Raw genomic sequence first — 19,060 nt, forward strand, 5'->3', positions numbered from 1 at the left:
ACAGGATAGAAATGGCAGAGATATCAAAGCTAATCAATAAGCGCAAAGTAGCCGACATAAGGAAGTATAACATGGGAAAAAATTGAGCCTGCTCTAAAGAACGGTCGTAGCCTGAAAGCGGTAAAGAGGAAATTAGGCATAGTCAAAAATCAAATGTATGCACCAAGGGACGGGGCAGGCAGTGTCATTGCTAACATGAACAAGATAGTCAAGGTAACCGAGGAGTTCAATACGGACCTGTACAGTAGCCAAAGTAGTCGGGACAAAAATGAGATTGGCTGTAGCGAAGAGCATTCAGACGTTCTGCGGGAAACGAAGGACGAGTTTAAGAAAGCTTTAGAAGCTATTAAAAGGGGAAAGCAGCTGGCGAGGATCAGGTAACTGCAGATCTGCTGGCGAGGATCAGGTAACTGCAGATCTGTTGAAGGACGGAGGAGATATCGTGCCAGAAAAACTGGTCACTCTGTATATGCAATCGCTAATGACATCGAAAGTACCGGAATCGTGGAAGAACGCTAACATTATCTTAATTCATAAGAAAGGCGACGCTAAGGACTTGAAAAATTACAGAGCAAATCAAATGTCGTTACTATGAACACCACATTAACGAATTTTACAAATGAACAAACTTTTAAGAATCCCCAGCAAATTTTTTGCTTTCAATGTAAAACTATTTCAGAATTACGAATTTCAATTTAGCGTATATTTCAGAATAACGTTCGTATCTTATTTTTCTTCTATAATCAAGGAACATCACTACAGTAAAACCTCGTTAATCTGGATCGCAAGGGCCGGGCAAAAATGTCCGAGTTAACTGAATTCCGGATTATCGAATGTACCATGAAAACAACAAAAAAATATACTGAGCATACACATGTCTTTATTTCCTGAAAGAAGCTGCATTATTTTTATTTGTTTCTTCATCGAAATTTGCGTGATAACAATTTTTTTCAGTCCCACCAAGCTGTGGTGTGCACGCTCATTGTCGCGTGATCCGACGCAAAATTCCCCCAGTACAGCGAGAGCCTCGGCGGCCTCTTGCACAGTGCTGCATTGCGGCAGCGGCTGCTCGTGACTTTCATCACCAGAACAATTTCCGTCTTCTCTTCATCGAGAACTTCCGATAACATGTCGTCATCAGTCAGTATGCCAGCGACGGCAACATCGTCGTCGCTTCACTGGAGTGGCGGTTGCCATCGTTGTGGAGCGCAATGGCAGCGGCAACAAGCCCGAAACACAGTCCAACCGAGCAACGTGTGCTTATTTTCATGATTCGAGGTCAGGATGGAGGTGAGCCATATGTGCAAGTTCTGAAAATAGTGGCTGCACAGTGACCATAGTTCTGCATAAAGAAAGTGATAAAATTCCAATTAAGAAAGTTGTTAGGCAAGGAGACACTATCTCCCCAGTGTTATTTACAGCTTGCTTAGAGAAGTATTCAGGTACTTAAAATGAGAGCAGTTAGGGATAATGGTTGATGGAGAATACCTCAATAATCTGCTATTCGCTGATTACACTGCATTGGTGACTCAGGGGATGATCTGCGAAGAATGATTGATGACCGAGACAGGAAAAGCAGAAAGGTAGCCCTGTAAATCAATATGCAGAAGACTTAGGTTGTGTTCAACAGCCTTGGGAAGGAACAGCAGCTTACTATAGGTAGCGAAGCGCTGGAAGTAGTTGGCGAATATATCTCAAGTCATGACCGCAAATCCGGGTCATGAAACGTAAATACAGTCAAACCCATTTATAACAGTATTGAAGTGCCATGGAAATATCATGATTATAGCTAATGCAGTCGAACCCAGATTAGAATTTTGGTTATATCGAACTTGCGGAATATCCCCTTGAAAATCCCATGTAAAAGTATAGGAAAGCTGCGTCGTACATCGAGACCTAATTTTACCGGTCGTTCGATATATCGAACTCCGCACTACGCACTGGGAGGTGCGCCTTCCCTAGACTATCCCGTCACCCTCGGCCGTTTTCCGCGTGACGTTTTCAAGCCATGTGCGGAAGGAATGAGAGGAAACAGTTCGGCGACAGCTGGTATAGGGTAGCGCCGCGCCCTTTCCCCAAAGGCATGCGCATCTGCAGTGGTCGTTTGCCACGCACCAGCACGGGACGTTTGCAAGCCATGTACGTGAAGGAACAAGAGGGAACCGGTTGGCAATGGCCAATACGGAGCAGAGCCAATGCAGCAGTGGTGTTCGGGAAAGGGGAAACAATGCGAGAGAACGAAGTGCAAGGGTGTGCCCATTCTTCTGCCAAACTTTCTCCCCTTCCTCTCTCTTTCCCGGTTTTGTTCGCAGCAGCACACACTACGAATGTGCTGACAAACCAGCTCGGACCGTGGCAAACAACGTCGAATGCTTTCTCCAGTGTGTGTTGTGAACCCTCTGTGCGCGGCGGGTAACGTGCGATGCGCGTCTTGTGTCGTCGTGCTGAACGTGCGGCGTAGCGTAAGCTATGGCGGCTGCGGATGTTAAGAAGCGGCAGGGCTTTTTTTTTTTTTTCTCCTGGAGTTGTCTATCCTTGCATCTATGTATCACCGAAAGCACACGGTCAGCTGCAATCATGACACGAGCTTTTAGCATTGTTTGCTTCAAGCGTCATTTGCAGCTATCATGCTTTCCAATGATTTTGTGGCAGTGGACTCCGCCTGCCCCAAGCACGGCGTGATAAATCGAACCAGGTTTGTGCAGTCAAGTCATCACGAGCATTCTGCCAAGTTCGCTCCCCACCACTGTCGTGAGGTTATCGCTTTGCAGCATCTTGGCACGCTGCCAATAAATGAGCTGTGGATGTCACGGCTGAAGTGGAGGAACGCACCACCGACTAACGCTTTATGTTTTAAATTCTCCTCGGCATAAGTGGAGGGTGGGTTCATTATGCGAGGGGGTTGATTACGCGACAAATACGGTATCATTTTTCATAATCGTAAATGGCATCTCAAACCGATTTCTGTATATCTAACTATTTTGCAATTCCCTTTGAGTTCGATATATCTGGGTTCGACTGTAATTGTTATAACTGGGTTAAGCCAGAAAAAAAGCAAAGAAAACATAATGAACTACACATTTAATGAGGACGAGGTAGCGTTCACATTTTATTTTGTAGTGGGAAGAAAACCGTAATTCGTATGCGTTGTCTGTTTTACGGCAATCTGGCCAACATCTTTCTGCAGGGCATCCAACTTGTGAACATAGTGCAGTGGAAGGTTCTTGGCAAAAACAAAGTCCCGCAGGGAGTCGATCATTCTCAAAGCCTCCTGGTGAGGCGCAATCTGCACAGGTTCCAATTCGTCGTCGTCGCTGCTGTCACCGTCTTCCGCGCCAGTGACGGCTACGATGAAAGCCTCGTCTGTCAGCTCTTCATCTGTCGCGACTGTATTGTTGATATGTAAAAATTCAAGTCCCGATGCGTCGCCGTCACTACCGCTCACTGTGGACCAAAGTTCAGTCATCGCTGTGTCGGCAGGAGCTTCGAGACCTTCTGTGTCGCTGGCATCCTCAGCAAAGCTCGCCTCCCTGAAGCAGTTCATGGTGGTGGAGGAGCTTGCTTCTGCCCATGCTCCAGAAATGAGCTGCACTGCCATAAGGAGCTAGATCTCCAAGTCTGACGCCCGTCGGCGTTCTCAGACAGAAATGTCGAGGTTCAGCGCGAACCTGCTCAAAACGCATTGGCGATACAGTGCCTCAAAGCAAGCAATCACGCCTGCATCCACAGGCTGCAGGCCTGCGGTGGTGTTAGGTGGGAGGAAAAAAAAAGCTTCCACATGTGGGAACCACTGGTAGAGTGCCTGCTCTACGTCTTTGTAGGCCCCGCGTTGAAGCCTTTTCTGGCCGTCGTGCATTGCATGGACAGCGCTGGCATCGCTTTTGTTCTCAATCTTGAGCGCGCTGCAGATGTTTGTCGAATCTGTTGGTAGCGTCAGGCCGTACTCTCACACTTTTACGCGTCCTTGTGCTCACATACAATGTTCTGCTTAACTTCTAAACTTCTAGCGGTATTGCCGTTAACTTCCTTTTCTGCGCTGGTTATGCTGTGCTTTTTGAAGTATGATCCTCTATTGCTGTTCGTGGAAAATCCAGGGCCAGCAAGATCGTGCACGATGATGGCACGCTATAGAAGAACCACGTTAAAAAGACACGTGCATGAGCGCTTTTGCATGCCTGCCACAAAGCATGTGCAACCACTAAGCAGGGGCCTGGACAGTGCAAATAGGGGAAGATAGGAGGAGGACAAAACATTTATTGACGCAAGGGTATTTTGGGGCCCCCTGGCCCCCTTGGTCTCCGCATGGCTCCACTGCACCCAAACGTTCATGTTCAATCTGTCCATAACGTCGGCAGCCCGGCGAACTGCGATCTTTTGCTTTGCTGGGTCCTTGGAGCGTAGTGTGGTCTCCCAGTCTTCCCAAGTCTGGAGTGGCACCGATCCGCCGGTGGGAGGAGATGCTGGGTAGGTTGGTAGGATATGGGTCAGTGTCTCTTTAGGTACTTGGCAGAGGGGGCAAGTTGGCGGGATTGATTGATAGTGAGATAATAGGGAGGGAGTGGGGACGGCCCTCGTTTGCAATCGTCGCCAGAGATACTGTTCCCTGGTGGTAAGGGAGGAGTGTGGTGGTGGGTATTGTTGCCATTCGGCGCGGAAGTGTGCGGTTCGCTCAGTGAAGGCATGCATGCGCCCCTTCGAGAAATTCCCCCTGAGTTCCGCCTGTGCCCGGTTGCTTGACCCTCGGGCTAAGGAGTCGGCTGCCTCGTTGCTGGGATTTCCCGAGTGCGCAGGTACCCAGATGAGCTCAACACGTTGGGGGTGGTGGGGGTTGGTGTGGCTAGCAGACATTTGGCAGAGAGGTGTACCCTGCCTCCCTGCCTCTAGCGTAATTTAAGATTGCGGTTTTGGAGTCGCTGATGATGTAGTTGGCACTAGTGTCTGTAAGGGCCATGGCGATGGCGGTCTCTTCAGCCTCTTCTTCTGGGGTGCCTAGTGGCAGTTAGAAACTGAGGGGGTCAGTATTTTGCAGTGCACCACAACCGGCGCACACTCAGAATAGACTGCTCCACCGTGCAGAGGCAGAGAGGAGAGGCCACGGGCGGTCTTGAGGGGAAGCACTCAAAGCTTTCCCTCGGAACGGCCGTGCCTAGCAGCGCCTTACACCTTCCCTCCTCCTCTGCGTGAAGATGGGCTCCGTCCTCCCCCGTATCTTCGCGGTATGCAAGCTTCTTCGCGGTATGCAAGCTTCTCTGGTACACCCTACCAACACAATGACTCGACGCGCTCTGTCCTGATTTCTTTTATTGTCGCTGCATTGCCGTTGTAAACGTCACCGCATGTGCTCGTGCTTTTTTTGTCGCTGCTTTTACACGTTTTCATTGACTTTCAGTGACCATATTTGATTGTTATAACCTATAATATAATATGACACCACTCTAATAAGCGGTTTATTTTACCATAGAACACATGGCAAACCTAACGATGCAGTGGCTGCTCACTGTTATATCCAATATATTGTTAAAACCGGTATTGTTATAAGTGGGTGTTACTGTAACTAAGAGAATAGGACTGGGATGGAGTGCACTTGGCAAGTACTTCAAGTAACTTTACCAGTGTCGCTCAGGAGGAAGGTATATAACAGATGCACCTTACGAGTACTCACCTACGGTGCTCAAGTGTGGAGGCTAACAAAAAGGGTTCTACGTGAGCTGAAGACAATGCAGCCAACTCTGAAACGCGAAATGGTAGGTGTGACATTCAGGAAAGGGAAGTATGTACTGTGGGTCAGAGAAATAACTCAGATTACTGATATTCTAGTTGAAATTAAAAAGAAGAAAAGGACAGGACATGCAGCCTGAAGAGAGGACAACCGATGGTCATTAAGAGTAACCAATTGGATTCCAAGGGAAGGTAAACATAGCAGGGTGTGGCAGAAAATTAGGTGAGTGGATGAAGTTAAGAATTATGCAGGGGTCAAGTGGATGCAGCTAGCACAGGACAGGGTTAATTTGAAGAATATGAGAGAGATCTTCACCCTGCAGTGGGTATAGTCTGGCTGATGATGATGATGTACAATGGGCATGATGATGTATCCTTTGCACGCAGCACTCTTGGCAATGTATATCTTGTATCACATGATGATTAGCACATCGAGGGTGCCACTAGTTTTTTCCAACTTTTTTTTTTAATTAATGCATAATTAAACATTTTTCATGAACTTGTGTGTTACGAGCTCTAGGGTTCTTTTCTTGTTAGTTCATGGTTTTGAGCATCAAAGGGAATATAGAGAACAACAATAATATGATGGCTTTTGTTGTCTGAATCCTGATAGAAGGTGGTATCTGGTTATGTGGACAAGTTCAGCTGAAGTTGCAGAATGAGATAATAATGCCCAGAAAGTACTTGTTCATGGCTTTCTGTGCCACAGGGATCTTGTTCGGCAGGATTTGTGTGCAGTGAGTGAACTTTTTTTTTTGTGTGGTAAAAGTCACATTTGGCAACTTAGTCTATCATTACTGCCTGTGGAAACCAAACGACATGTTTCCCTTTCATTTTTCCTGTGAGCATTGTTTGAGGTGTATCAATAACACTGGGATTTCAACCAGTAACCTCCCACCTATAAGGCAGACTGTTCAACTTTTCATTATTGTTTTTCAGATATGAGTTTTTGCTTGTGGACAGTGATGAGTTACCTGAATCAGGTATGAATCTGGTGTTGCCAGTTGTTTGTGGTGGCTTGTGAATTTAATTTCATGCAGTCGAGTGTTGTCAACAATTTGAAAGCAGCCGGGCTGCTGCTGAATGAAGGATTCCTCTTTCAGGGATTCCTTGGGCCACCTGCCAAGCCACCCTGATTTCAACCCACGCACCTTAAGCGTCCCAACGAGCTTCAAGGCCAATCTGACTCCGGTACGCTGCATGGTTTTTGATTGCATTTCAGTACAATATTGATGGGCTGCCTCACCCCTGTTTCTTTGTGTTCAGTGCCTTTGAGCCATCCTTGTGGGTTCACTTGTGCTGCTCTGAGTGTGTAATGATGGGGTGCTTGCCTGTATAGTTGCTTGACAGCCTTTGATGCAGTTCAGTGTCAGACTGCAGTTTTTTGGCCTGCAAAAAGACTTTTGCCAGTATTGTAAAGTATGAGATGACATTCATGATCGAGGTGGGTCCATCAGGTATCACCTGAACAAATAATCCTTTCTCGTACTGAAACTCAAAAGAGTATGACTGTTACCAGAGGCTATAAATGGGGCATATAAACAGGGCCACTTGAAACCGTTTGGCCCTGCAGTTACGACATTTCGGTGCTTGGCCTGAAAATTGTAGAAAGTGAATTGAGTGGGAACACTTTACACGAGTGTTGACCATGAGTGACACAAATGCCATTCATGCGAATTTGCGACATTTTTTGCTTTTGTGTCATCTGATTTCGTCCTTTTTTATATTTATCACCGATGAGACATGTCACCACCAGTACAGCTTCTGTGATAGCTGTTGTTTGGCCAGTACCTACACAAACCACATGAGGATTCCACCAGCATGCCACATGAAAGAAATCAGATTGCCACGTTCTGTGCAATGCTTCTCACATGTGTCGTACTTCGGAAACACTTATGGTGCAGAAATTTGTGCCCTTAGCAGCAACATACCGTTTGGCACAATAACCACATCTGAAATCTCAACAAGGTTTACCACAATACCAAGGCTAGGACAGAAAGACGGCATTTAAGTAGGGATGTGTGAAAATTGAAACTTTCCAATACGAACCAAATACAAATGTGGGAAAAAATGCCTTCAATTACAGCCGAACCCGGATATATCGAACTCGAAGGGGATCGCGAAATAGTGAAATAGTTTGATATATCGATAATTCAATATACACAAATCGGCTTAAGACGCCACTTGCGGTCGTGAAAAATGATACTGTATTTGTCGCATAATCAATCCATTCTCATAATGAACCCACTCCCCACTTTTGCCCTGAGAATTTGAAAAAAAAAAAAGAAAAGAAAGAAAGCATTCGATGGCACGTCCCTCCGTTTCAACCGCCGCATCCACAGCTCATTTATTAGCAGCGCGCTAAGATGCTATGCAGCGATAACGTCGCAATATGTTTATCTTTTGACTATACTTTTGATAGATCCTGCGATAGCAAGGAGCGAACTTGGCAGAGGGCCCGTGATGGCTTGATTGCACAAGCCGGGTTCGATTTATCACGCCGTGCTTGGGGCGGGCGTAGACCACTGCCACAAAATAATTGGAAGTATGATAGCTGCAAATGCTGTTTGAAGAAAACAATGCTAAAAGTCGCAGCTGACCGCGTGCTTTTGTTGATACATAGATGTAAGAATGGACGACTCTCTCAGACAAAAAGAGGCCTGTTGCCGCTGCACATTCAGCACGACAAGAACGTCTCTCGCAAAAGAAAAAAAAAGGTTGCAGCTCCTTAACGTTCACAGCTGCCATAGCATACGCTACGCCGCACGTTGAGCACGACGGCAAGAATGAACGACTCCCGCAAAAAAAAAAAAAAAAAAAAAAAAAAAAAAAAAAAAAAAACTGCCGCTTTTGCGTCCGCAGTTGCGCACGTGCAGCACGACAACACAAGACGTGCCATGGACGCACATTGCATGTCAGCCTCCACGGGCTGAGCTGGCTTGTCAGCGCATGCATAGTGTTTGCTGCGAACGAAGGCCGGAAAAGAGAGAGGAAGGGGAGAGATAAAGCTCAGCAGAAGAGTGGGTACATCCTTGCGCTTCGCTTTATCGCGTTTTTCCCGTCTCCTGAACACCACGGCTGCATTGGCTCTCATTCCTTCACGCACAAGGCTTGCAAACGTCACGTGCTGGCGCGCAGCAGTGATCATCTCAGATGCGGGCGCCTTTGCGGAGCTGGCTTGTCTGCGCATGCGTAGTGCGTGCTACTGCAAACGAAAACCGGGCAAGAGAGAGGAAGGGGAGAGATAAAGTTCGGGAGAAGAGTGGGCACATCCTTGCGCTTCACTTTATCACGTTTTTCCCCTCTCCTTAACACCACGGCTGCATTGGCTCCCTCTCTTTCCTTCATGCACATGGCTTGAAAACCTCACGCGGCAAACGGCCGAGGGTGATGCGATCGTCTTTGGGGAAGGTGCACCTTCCAATGCGTGGTGCGGAGTTCGATATATCGAACGACCGGTGAAATTGAGTTTGATATATGATGCAGTACTTTTACATACTTTTACATGGGATTTTCAAGGGTATATTCCGTGAGTTTGATATAACCGAAATTCGAATTATCCGGGTTCGACTGTATTTTGATTATCACATTCGATAAATGAAGAAAATAGAAAATTTCAAAATAGCAAGCATTGCTAGTCATTTTTGTTTCAGATTTTATTTCAGATTTCAGGATGATATCAGTGCACGATAAAGCACTTTATTTTATTCGCACCTGAACATTGGTCCACGCTGTCAAAAGAGGTTAAGGGAAAAGTAGGCTGCAGGTGAGGCATCCAGTTCTGAATTAAAAATTACAGCTAGCTTGCATTTCGTGTCTCCTAGCAGTGCGGAAGGTTGAGAATCATTCAACATGGCAGTGGTGCTCCTGGGAAGCATGCCATGCAGAATCGGCTCTCATATCTCAGCTTCTGTACTGGAGCATTCCTGTTATCTTTTTCTGTTGCTGTTTCTGTATTCTTGAACACGCATAGCACATGCTTACGGCTTAGCCTCAAGTGTATTGCTGCCTTATCTTGTGCAGTGTTTAGTCATCTGAAGCATCATGCACCAACCAGCTGACTGATTTTTTCTTTATTGATGCTGTCAGTCGTATGGAAGAAGGGTCACTGGAGGAGGGGAAGTGTAGCAAGTAAATGAAGTGATTTACTTCTTACCATTGCAGGTTGGAGCCCTACAAATTTATAGTGTGGGAGGTTGTTTTTTTAACTAAGCATGCTTTAATTTTTTTTTTTTTGCAGGCCATGCGTCAGTGGTGGGAGATGAAGGCAGAGCACTTCGATGTCATCCTCTTCTTCAAGGTGAGCTCATTTGCTGTGTTCTTTTCCTGTGCCTGCGTTCCGCGCTATTTCTTGCACATCTTTATGGGTAAAATATAGAAGTCTGTAAATATTTGAAATTTCAGTCACAAGTTCAAAGGATCTGTTTTTCGGCTCGCATTTGGTTCAGCGAATGGATACTTATTAGAGAGTTTCCCAGTAATCAGCATCCATCGAATGCCACTGACTTTAGTAAATCTGACCATGGCAAAACGACAGTATCTGGACAAATTATTCATATATTCAATCTGAAGTGTCAGGAAAACAGTACAGAAGCATGCTTTTCTTTTTTTTTTCCATTGTTTACCATGTGGATAGGCCACATTTCACAGCTTATGCCATCACACTTTTGAGCTTAGGGCTCGCGTGAAATTCTGCAAATTGTCTTTCCGACATACTGCATTTCGTGAATTTTTTTGCCTTATTTTTTATGTATCCATATGAGAGATCATGAGGTTTAATTTGTCACTCATTCTACATGATGACATTACAGGTTGTGTGCTGTTGTGCTGTCTAAATATAATAATAATTGGTTCACAAGAAAGGAAAGGCGCAGTATCTGCCACACTTGCTCTGTGGAACCTGAACCGCTTTGTAAGGGAAGGAAGGAAGGTGGGATTGAAAGTGGATAGAGAGAAAGAGGTGCCATAGTGAAGGGCTATGAAGTAATTTCTACCACCTGGGGATCTGACATCGCATAGCATTCAGACGCCTCTCCGTTTCACCTCCATCGAAACGCAGCCGCCATGAAACCTGGCTACTCCGGCACAGTAGTTGGGCATCTTAACCACTCCACAGCTGCGGCAGGGCTGTCTAGTCAAGAAGTGTACATTTCTGTACACTTCTCAACCAAATTCAGCAAACTTGTACCAAGTTTGCTGAATTTTGGTTGAAAAAGACCGCATGTTTGATTAAAAAAAAAAAATTGAAGGAATACATTTCTCTAGCACATCTTTCGCCCTAGCTCTTGATCACGTTCTACGTGACGCTGGCGGTAACACAGGACGTTCCACGTCCGCCGCTATGGTTGAGGGTGGCGCTGGTGAACACTCTCAAGGTTTGTATACAGACAACATAAATAGCCGAGAAAGTAGCGGAGGGGACAGCGGTCGATGTAGCTCAGTTGGAAGAGCACCGGACGCGATATTCGGAGGTCGTGGGTTCGGTCCCCACCATCGGCATATTGTTTTTTCTTCTACTTTGTGTTTAATTATCTTTCCCCTAAGCAGATTACATTACTCATTTCTGTGATTATCCAAGTAAAAATTAAAAAAAAAAAAAGACATAAAACATAATCCCCAATGCTTTCCTTGGCCTCGCCGACTGTTGGCTTCTTTCCTTCATGTATTATAACGAGCACCCTCATTTTCCCTTCATTTATCTGCTTGTAGTTTATGGGGGTCTCGGTTCTGGCAGTCTTGAAGCCATAGGTAGCGTAAGAGGGTTCTAGCACAGCTTTCGCCCTCGCTCTTGATCACGTTCTACGTGACGCTGGCGGTAACACAGGACATTCCACGTCCGCCGCTATGGTTGAGGGTGGCGCTGGTGAACACTCTCAAGGTTCGTATACAGGCAACATAAATTTCCGAGAAAGTAGCAGGGGGGACAGCGGCCGATGTAGCTCAGTTGGAAGAGCACCGGACGCGATATTCCGAGGTCGTGGGTTCGGTCCCCACCATCGGCACATTGTTTTTTCTTCTGCTTTGGGTTTAATTATCTTTCCCCTAAGCAGATTACATTACTCATTTCTGTGATTATCTAAGTAAAAATTAAAAAAAAAAAAGACATAAAACATAATCCCCAATGCTTTCCTTGGCCTCGCCGACTGTTGGCTTCTTTCCTTCATATATATATATATATATATATATATGTATATATATATATATATATATATATATATATATATATATATATATTACCTTTGATGAAATGCTTTCCATACTGAACAGGCATATATTATTTGAAAGCGTTTTTTTTTCTTCACATTCATATTATACTCATGTTTCATGTAAAAAATCATCTAACACCTCGAAAAGGGTCTTTGATGAAAATAAAGTGATGCAAGAAATAGTGCCAATAGATAATTTGAAGCCAGTTTTTCATATCGTGGCAGAGAAAGTGGAGTGAAAGTGCAATTTGTGTGCATGTGTTGTGTAGTTTTATTTTTTCAATATATGCGTGAATCTCAGTTTGGCATAGGTGTGTGATGGTTTCTTACCTTAATGTGGCAGAGATAGTTGGAACTTTGTGGGGTGTCGTTGGACAGTTGGCCAAAGTTTCTACATTCTAAGTAAATGGATCTGATAGTACTTTTTGCCTGCAGCAGGGAGTGATACCAATGAGCATCCCATCATATAAACATGCAAATGTCACATGTTTTTGTGCCTTTTGTTATACGTACTGACCGAAGAAGGCATTCGTATCAGTTAAGCATCTAGGCTTCTAGCTATAGGCGGTATTCAAGAGGAATTTTAAGTTGATGACATTGATGTTGTGATGCAGCAAATGCAACTTTAGTGGTCTGTTTAGTGCAGAATGGTGGCTGAAATAGGTTTGAAGAGGTCAGGTAACTTGGCTTGATATTATTGATGTCTTTAAAGTGAGTGGCAGCACCTAACTGCATCTTCATTTTTTTTGCATGTATCTTTGCAAGGAAACGCTCAGTAGAATATCCTCTCAGTTGCTCAGGGCAGTTGGTCATCGGAAAGTAAGAGTACCAGTCGAAATTTTTGTGAGGAACTTGTGCTGCTTCTAAAAAGCTCTGAATTTGATTAAGTGTGTGAGACCCGAATGTGAGCATTGTAATACTAACATAGATGCTTCCAACTGTTGGAGCCAGCCATCACGTGAAGCCTCATCTACCAACCAGGCTGTTTGCATAGTTAGATACAACTCAAGAGGACAGGGACAAATATCCCTCGGGAGTCCTCAGAAGCGGCCCTTCAGCTGATGGCTTCAGCCGACCCTCATGACGTCAAGGTTAATTCCATTTTATTATGGATGCACATGCCATTCAGCAGCAGTTTCATGCTAGGGGTTTAACTGGTACATCATGAGAGCCAATTGACACCATTCGATGAAGAGCTCCCTTTGTGGAGCACTTGTCACTGCCTTTTTTAGTTATGCCCAAGTGCAGGTTTCCAGCTAGCACTTTTGTGGAAGGAAATGCTGTGCTCCTGCATCGGTTGAGCAGATTACAATCTGTCTTCTCAACCAGGTGGGCAAGTTCTATGAGCTGTACCACATGGATGCAGTCATCGGAGTGGAAGAGCTTGGATTGGTCTTCATGAAGGTGGGTGTCCACTCTTGGTATACACTTTAGTGGGGGCCACAGTTGTGGCATTTGCATGCTCTTCATAATTGCATGGCTGTAGACTTAAAATGTCCCATAATAGCCTTTCAGCATGCATTTCAGGTTGGCATGTCAAATGAGCGCTTTCTGCCTCACCCTCTCGTCAGGATGGAGTGTCTGGTTTTGGTCCTGTCTAAAAGAGTGGTTGGTTCTGCCCTTATTTCCTATTTACGCATGCAGGGGGAGTTTGCACACTCTGGCTTTCCAGAGATTGCTTACAGCCGGTACTCGGAAACACTCATCCAGAAGGGATACAAGGTGGCACGTGTCGAGCAAACCGAGACACCCCAGATGATGGAGGAACGATGTCGCAAGAGTGCGTTCACTTCCCTCTTCTATTCTTTGGCTGCTAGTACACATGCTGGGCTGCATCTTGGTGTACCCTGAGGCATTATTTGAACCTCTTCAAATGGTTGGAAAGTTCCAGGTCCCTCCATTATGACACCATCCACAGCCCACATACTATAAGGTGTTAACACTGGCGGACCACTCCTCCCCGTTACTAAACCAGAAAAATAAACAAAAAATGGTTCGGTACATTTCTTTTTATAGCTAAGCCACATCAGGGGTCATAGGCAGGACCACGCTCTGGTGTAGTGGTGACTCTTATGGAGGTGAAATCAAAAGGACATCAGCATGTTGTAAGTGATAATGTGGCTGTTTAATCGAGCATAGAAGAATGAGCCAAAAGTGCAACATGCCTAGCCATAGTATGTCGCATGTGGAGATAGCCGTGAAGTATAAATTCTACACATGTCCCATGGCCACATCAAGCACTGAAATCCGCTATACGAGTATTCTGCACTGCACAGCGTTAAACCATGTGATGCTGTCCATGCATGAAGAAAGCCGCTAGCATGTAAAACAGAAAGTGATCACATCCTTAGAACAATTTCTTCTCACTTGATGTTTACCGAAGGGTTCATTTTGAGTTTTACCCTAAATAAAGCATCACGCCTAAATCCTGTCTTGCAGGATATATATGTGATCAACAAGCCAGTAGCGAAGAGCAAGTGAGCAGGGTCAGCCCACTACTCTTTTGCAAGACTAGTGACAGGCAGCACAGTTGGGCTTGTGCTATATTGACTGACCAAGTAATATTTGGACTGATGTCTTTGCTATAACATGCTATGAGTTCAGAGATTGCAGAAAATGCAGGACATCTTGACAGTGTGTGTTTCTGCCGACAGTGCACAGACCAACCAAGTTTGACCGGGTGGTTCGGCGTGAGATCTGCCGCATCACATCCAAGGCAACGCGGACTTTCGGTGCTCAGGATGGCCAGCTGTGTGACCCTGAGCCCTCCTACCTGCTGGCTATTGCACACAAGCTGGTGAGATGCACACTGGCAACACATGTGGTCTCCTGTTCTTTGTGAATGTTTTTTTTTTTTTTCTCATGAATTAAACTAATGTACAGTCAGAGTCCAGAGGGCATTATAAGGGAGAGTAGCTGCTGAGTTAAGTAATCATGGTTATGTATAGTTAATTGATACTTCTAATTCATCATGGTTTTTAATTAAACGAGAACACCTTCGGCATAAGTCAGCCTGGCTGGGTTTTTGAAAAAAAAAAGTTTAAGAACTTACACAAATCAAGAAAAGTTTATTCTAACCCATTCATGGACCAACTCAGTCCCTTCGTCAGGAAGTCGTCCCTGATGAAGGGACCAAGTTGGTCTAGAAACGCTGAATTAGAATAAATTTTTTGGTTCATGGTAAGTTTTTCCCAAAATTTTTGTTTTGGCTTTTAATTTTGTCAATCAGTGCCTAGAGGAGGTTCCGCTATGTGGTTGGATAGTGCAAGAGTAAGCACAAAAAAGATTTCAGTTCTACATTGCGGACTACTAGTAAAGGCTTGATGAATGTGATCTAACCACTGTAAAGGGCATGATTACTGGGAGGCTTAGCGCGGAACAGACAAGGACAAGAGAGGCACACAGGACGAGCGCTTTCAAGATCTTTATTTATTTCAACCATTTATTTCAAGATCTGTTCCGCGCTAAGCCTCCCAGTAATCATGTCCCAGAACCAACTAGCCCAGAACTCTACTTTACTGTAAAGGGGTCGAGAGATTAGTTTGTCACATAGGCAACAAAAATGATGATGTAGTTGTGGAAAAGACCTGAGAAAAATTTAGAATTTTATAGGGACAGTGGGGGGATGCTGTATATTTCATTGACATAGTTGTGCTGCTTAATGATTCAACTTTTCTCTCCACGCAGGAATCGGGGGATTCTGGTAGCAGCGTCAGTTTTGGAGTGTGCTTCGTAGACACTTCTGTTGGCAAGTTTCTTGTAAGCTGGTGCATTTCTTGATTCCTTATTTTTATTGCTAGCAAGGCTAGTTTAGAGCTTCAAGCATGTCATGCATTTCCTTTGCAGTGCATGGACATTTATTTCAAGGTCAGCTGAAGAGAGCTCTTGTTAGAAATAGAAATGTGCATGTATATTGAAAAGTGTCCCCCAAATTTTACACGATCAACTACCTTGTTGACTTGGCTCCCACCTGGGAGCCCCATGTGGAATTTCACTAGGGGGCTTTCCTGTATGTCATGCGTAGTTTACCGAAAGGAGGTGATGGAGATCACACTAGAAGAGCTATGGAAGGAATAGAGCGAGTGTCATGGGAATGGACTTGAGGTATGGAACTATGGAAGGGCCAAACAGAACAAAAGAAATGCAGCTTTAGCATTGCGGTTTTTTGAAGCGAGTGGTTGGCCATCTTGTTCTCTGTGAAAAAGTCCCTTTGCAAAATTTCACATGAAAGCCAAGCCTAGTGACGTCTGAACGGGACCGGTCTGTCAGGTGGTGACAATGCCAAAGGCAGCAGTGAAGGAGACCTTTTATCGCAAAAGAGCTAAGCAACTTGGTGGCGGCACTAGCAGCAAGCGTGCTTGGTGATTTTTGGACTGTGAACACCCGTAGCACTCAGCAACCCTCAATTTAAGGGCGACGAAGAGACATCTCGATAATGCCGGTAAAGGTGGCTAGGAAGAGCTGGAGCAGTGTGGAAGCAGGCACGAGTGGCTGCAATCCATCTTGTGCGGCAAAGAAAATGATAAAGCCATGCCGGCAGCTTTGAGCTTGCACAAACAGAACAGACTGTTTATGGCAGTGTCTAGACCATACCACTCGTTAGAAGTGAAGTGATAAGGATGCATGCCTGCGGCTGTTGGCAGCAACAAGTTGAGATTGCAATAGTTCACGGCAGGTCCATGTGGCAAACAGTGGAGAAGAAAGGTTAGGAGGTGCCTTTGAGTAATTTCCAGATAATGTAATTTTTGCATGGTCAGATTTGTGAAGGTCAGCACAGTATTTCATCGACACCAGATATCTGAAAATTTCTAGATATCAATTTCTCAAATTTAATTGAACTGAGTGACATAAATATTTGATTTGTATTTGAAATTTCTAATATATGCAGAGCCCTAATAAATATTAAATTACTGTTAATGGCTTTTGCAGAGCACTGAACGATTTGACAAAATGGAATTTATCACAAATACAGTTGAATCCCGCTATAACGAAATTCACGGTGCACGAAAAAAAATTCGTTCTCGCGGAACTTCGTTAGCGCAAAAATTTGACGTGAAACGCAGAAAGAATTGCCCAAGCAGCAGCAAAGGCGTTTAATGCCAAAAATCTGTAAGCTTGGTTTGCTTACGCTTCACGGCGAGCAACGCCGTCACGCGATTTTCGCACTCGGTCAGCAAACCCATTGCAACATCGTCGTCTCGGACAGCAACGAAATTCCTGATGACATCAAAAGCGTCCATCACCTGTACGGCGGTTGCCGCAGCCGGCGCTTCCTGTACGTCGTCGTCTTCTTCATCGGAAGAGTCCTTATCATTCCGGGCAGCTTTTATGATCTGCTCATCACTCACATCTTCGTGAACAACAACACAAGCGTCAGCGCCGATGTATTCGTCGAGCTCGAGATTAGGCGGCACGGTTCCTATTTCTCCCAGCGTTTTCCAGGCGGCCGCGATCCCCGGAGCCGGTGACGCCTCTTCGTCGTCGTCTGTAACGCCTGGTGTTAGGCCAGCAGAGTGTACGGGTCGACCTTCGGCAAATCCGGCGTGCCTGAAACAGTTCACAATTACTGAGCGCCCCAGTGTGCTCCAGGCAGCAGACATAATCTGCAGTGCCACGTACAAGTCCACCTTCGTGTCTCGGCCGGTTTCAGTGTTAAAAAGCAGCCGCTGAATTAACCTCCCGTGGTAAGCGCGCTTCAGGCTAAGAATCACGCCCTGATCGAGAGGCTGTAAGACAGACGTGCAATTGGGAGGGAAAAACCTCAGCTCCGTGTTAGTGAGCTTGACTTCGTCGGAGTGATGCGCTGAACAATTGTCCAAAAGCAAGCAAACTTTACGGCCCTGCCGCTTCATGTCGCGGTCGAATGCCATCATCCACTCGGTGAAAATAGCGCGGGTCATCCATGACTTGTTGTTCGCCTTGTACTGCACAGGTAGGCTACGAGTTCCCTTAAAACAGCGCGGCTTAGCACTTTGTGTTGGCTTGGCTTGGCAAACATGGATGTCCGAGCCATCCATGTTTGTGCAAAGCAGCACTGTGATGCGTTTTTTGCTGTGTTTGCCGCCGTGACAGCGCTGCCCCTTGAAGTCGAGCGTCCTAGCCGGCAACATCTCGTAGAATAGCCCGGTCTCGTCGGCGTTGTAAATGTCTGCAGGCGCGAAGTTGCTTAAAATTCCGGCCATGTTACTCGCCTTCCAAGCAGCTGCTCCGTCCACGTCTGCTGACATTGACTCGCCGCACAACACTTTTCCAACGATGTTATGGCGGGCCTTGAAACGGTTTAGCCAGCCAATGCTGGCTTTAAAATCATCAATGCCAAGTAGGCATGCATAGTTCAAGGCTTTCTGCTGGACGATGCTTCCGGACAGGGGGACGTTGCTGGCTCGTGCTTCCACAGACCACGCATGCACTGCTTTGTCCAACTCTTCATGGAGGGACCGCGTCACCTTTTTGTGCTTCGAGGATGTGCCTGAAGCAAGTGCCATTCTCACGCTGTCCTTATTGCCTAGAATCGTTGACAGCGAACTTGCAGGAATTCCGAAGTCTTCAGCAATTGCCGCTTTCTTCCTTCCGCTTTCTGCTTGGGCGATTATTTGAGCTTTTTGCTCAAGGGAAAGAGTTTTGCGTTTTTTTCACTTGCGTTGCCATCGTGTCCTGCGGATGAAAACTCGTCGTTGTCGAAGAGAAAGGCAGCGAGTGAACAACGCGACCACGACACAAAGCCAAAATGGCGGAACTGCAATCACGTGATTTCATGCTTAATGTGGCTTTGGATTTGACTTGGACTTCTCGCCAATAAAACTAGTTTCGGTTTCGATTTTGAACGCGAAAATTTCGTTGAAGCGGAAACGCTCTGCAAAAATGGTTCGTTGTGCAGAGAAATTTAGGCCATTAATTCTTATAGGATACTCGCGGGGAATAAAAAATTATTCGTTGTCGCGGAAATTTCGTTGTGGCGGTATTCGTTGTGGCGGGATTCAACTGTACTAAAGTATCTTGGAAAACTGCTAAGCAAGGCTTGCACAGTCAATTTTCAAAACTATTTGGTTGTATTAGGACATGTAAAATCATTTCAAATTATGCAAACATCAGATTTATGACAATAATGTTTATTTTTCTATCAGATTAAAGGACAT

General features: G+C 45.4%; 1 protein-coding gene across 2 annotated transcripts in view; it reads left to right on the forward strand.

The window, feature by feature from the left end:
• The window catches only part of LOC146193177 (DNA mismatch repair protein Msh6-like), a 115,742-nt gene that overhangs the window by 28,263 nt on the left and 68,419 nt on the right, over positions 1–19,060 (forward strand). For both annotated transcript variants that reach the window (XM_084602592.1, XM_084602593.1), the window contains exons 8-13: positions 6,822–6,909; positions 9,959–10,018; positions 13,254–13,328; positions 13,569–13,704; positions 14,579–14,721; positions 15,612–15,683. In XM_084602592.1, the coding sequence (XP_084458718.1) occupies positions 6,822–6,909; positions 9,959–10,018; positions 13,254–13,328; positions 13,569–13,704; positions 14,579–14,721; positions 15,612–15,683 (574 nt within the window). The remainder of the gene's footprint in view (positions 1–6,821; positions 6,910–9,958; positions 10,019–13,253; positions 13,329–13,568; positions 13,705–14,578; positions 14,722–15,611; positions 15,684–19,060) is intronic.

This window comes from Amblyomma maculatum, chromosome 4 (genome assembly GCF_055883805.1).
Source record: "Amblyomma maculatum isolate TAMU_Amacu chromosome 4, ASM5588380v1, whole genome shotgun sequence".
Taxonomy (NCBI): Eukaryota; Metazoa; Arthropoda; class Arachnida; order Ixodida; family Ixodidae; genus Amblyomma; species Amblyomma maculatum.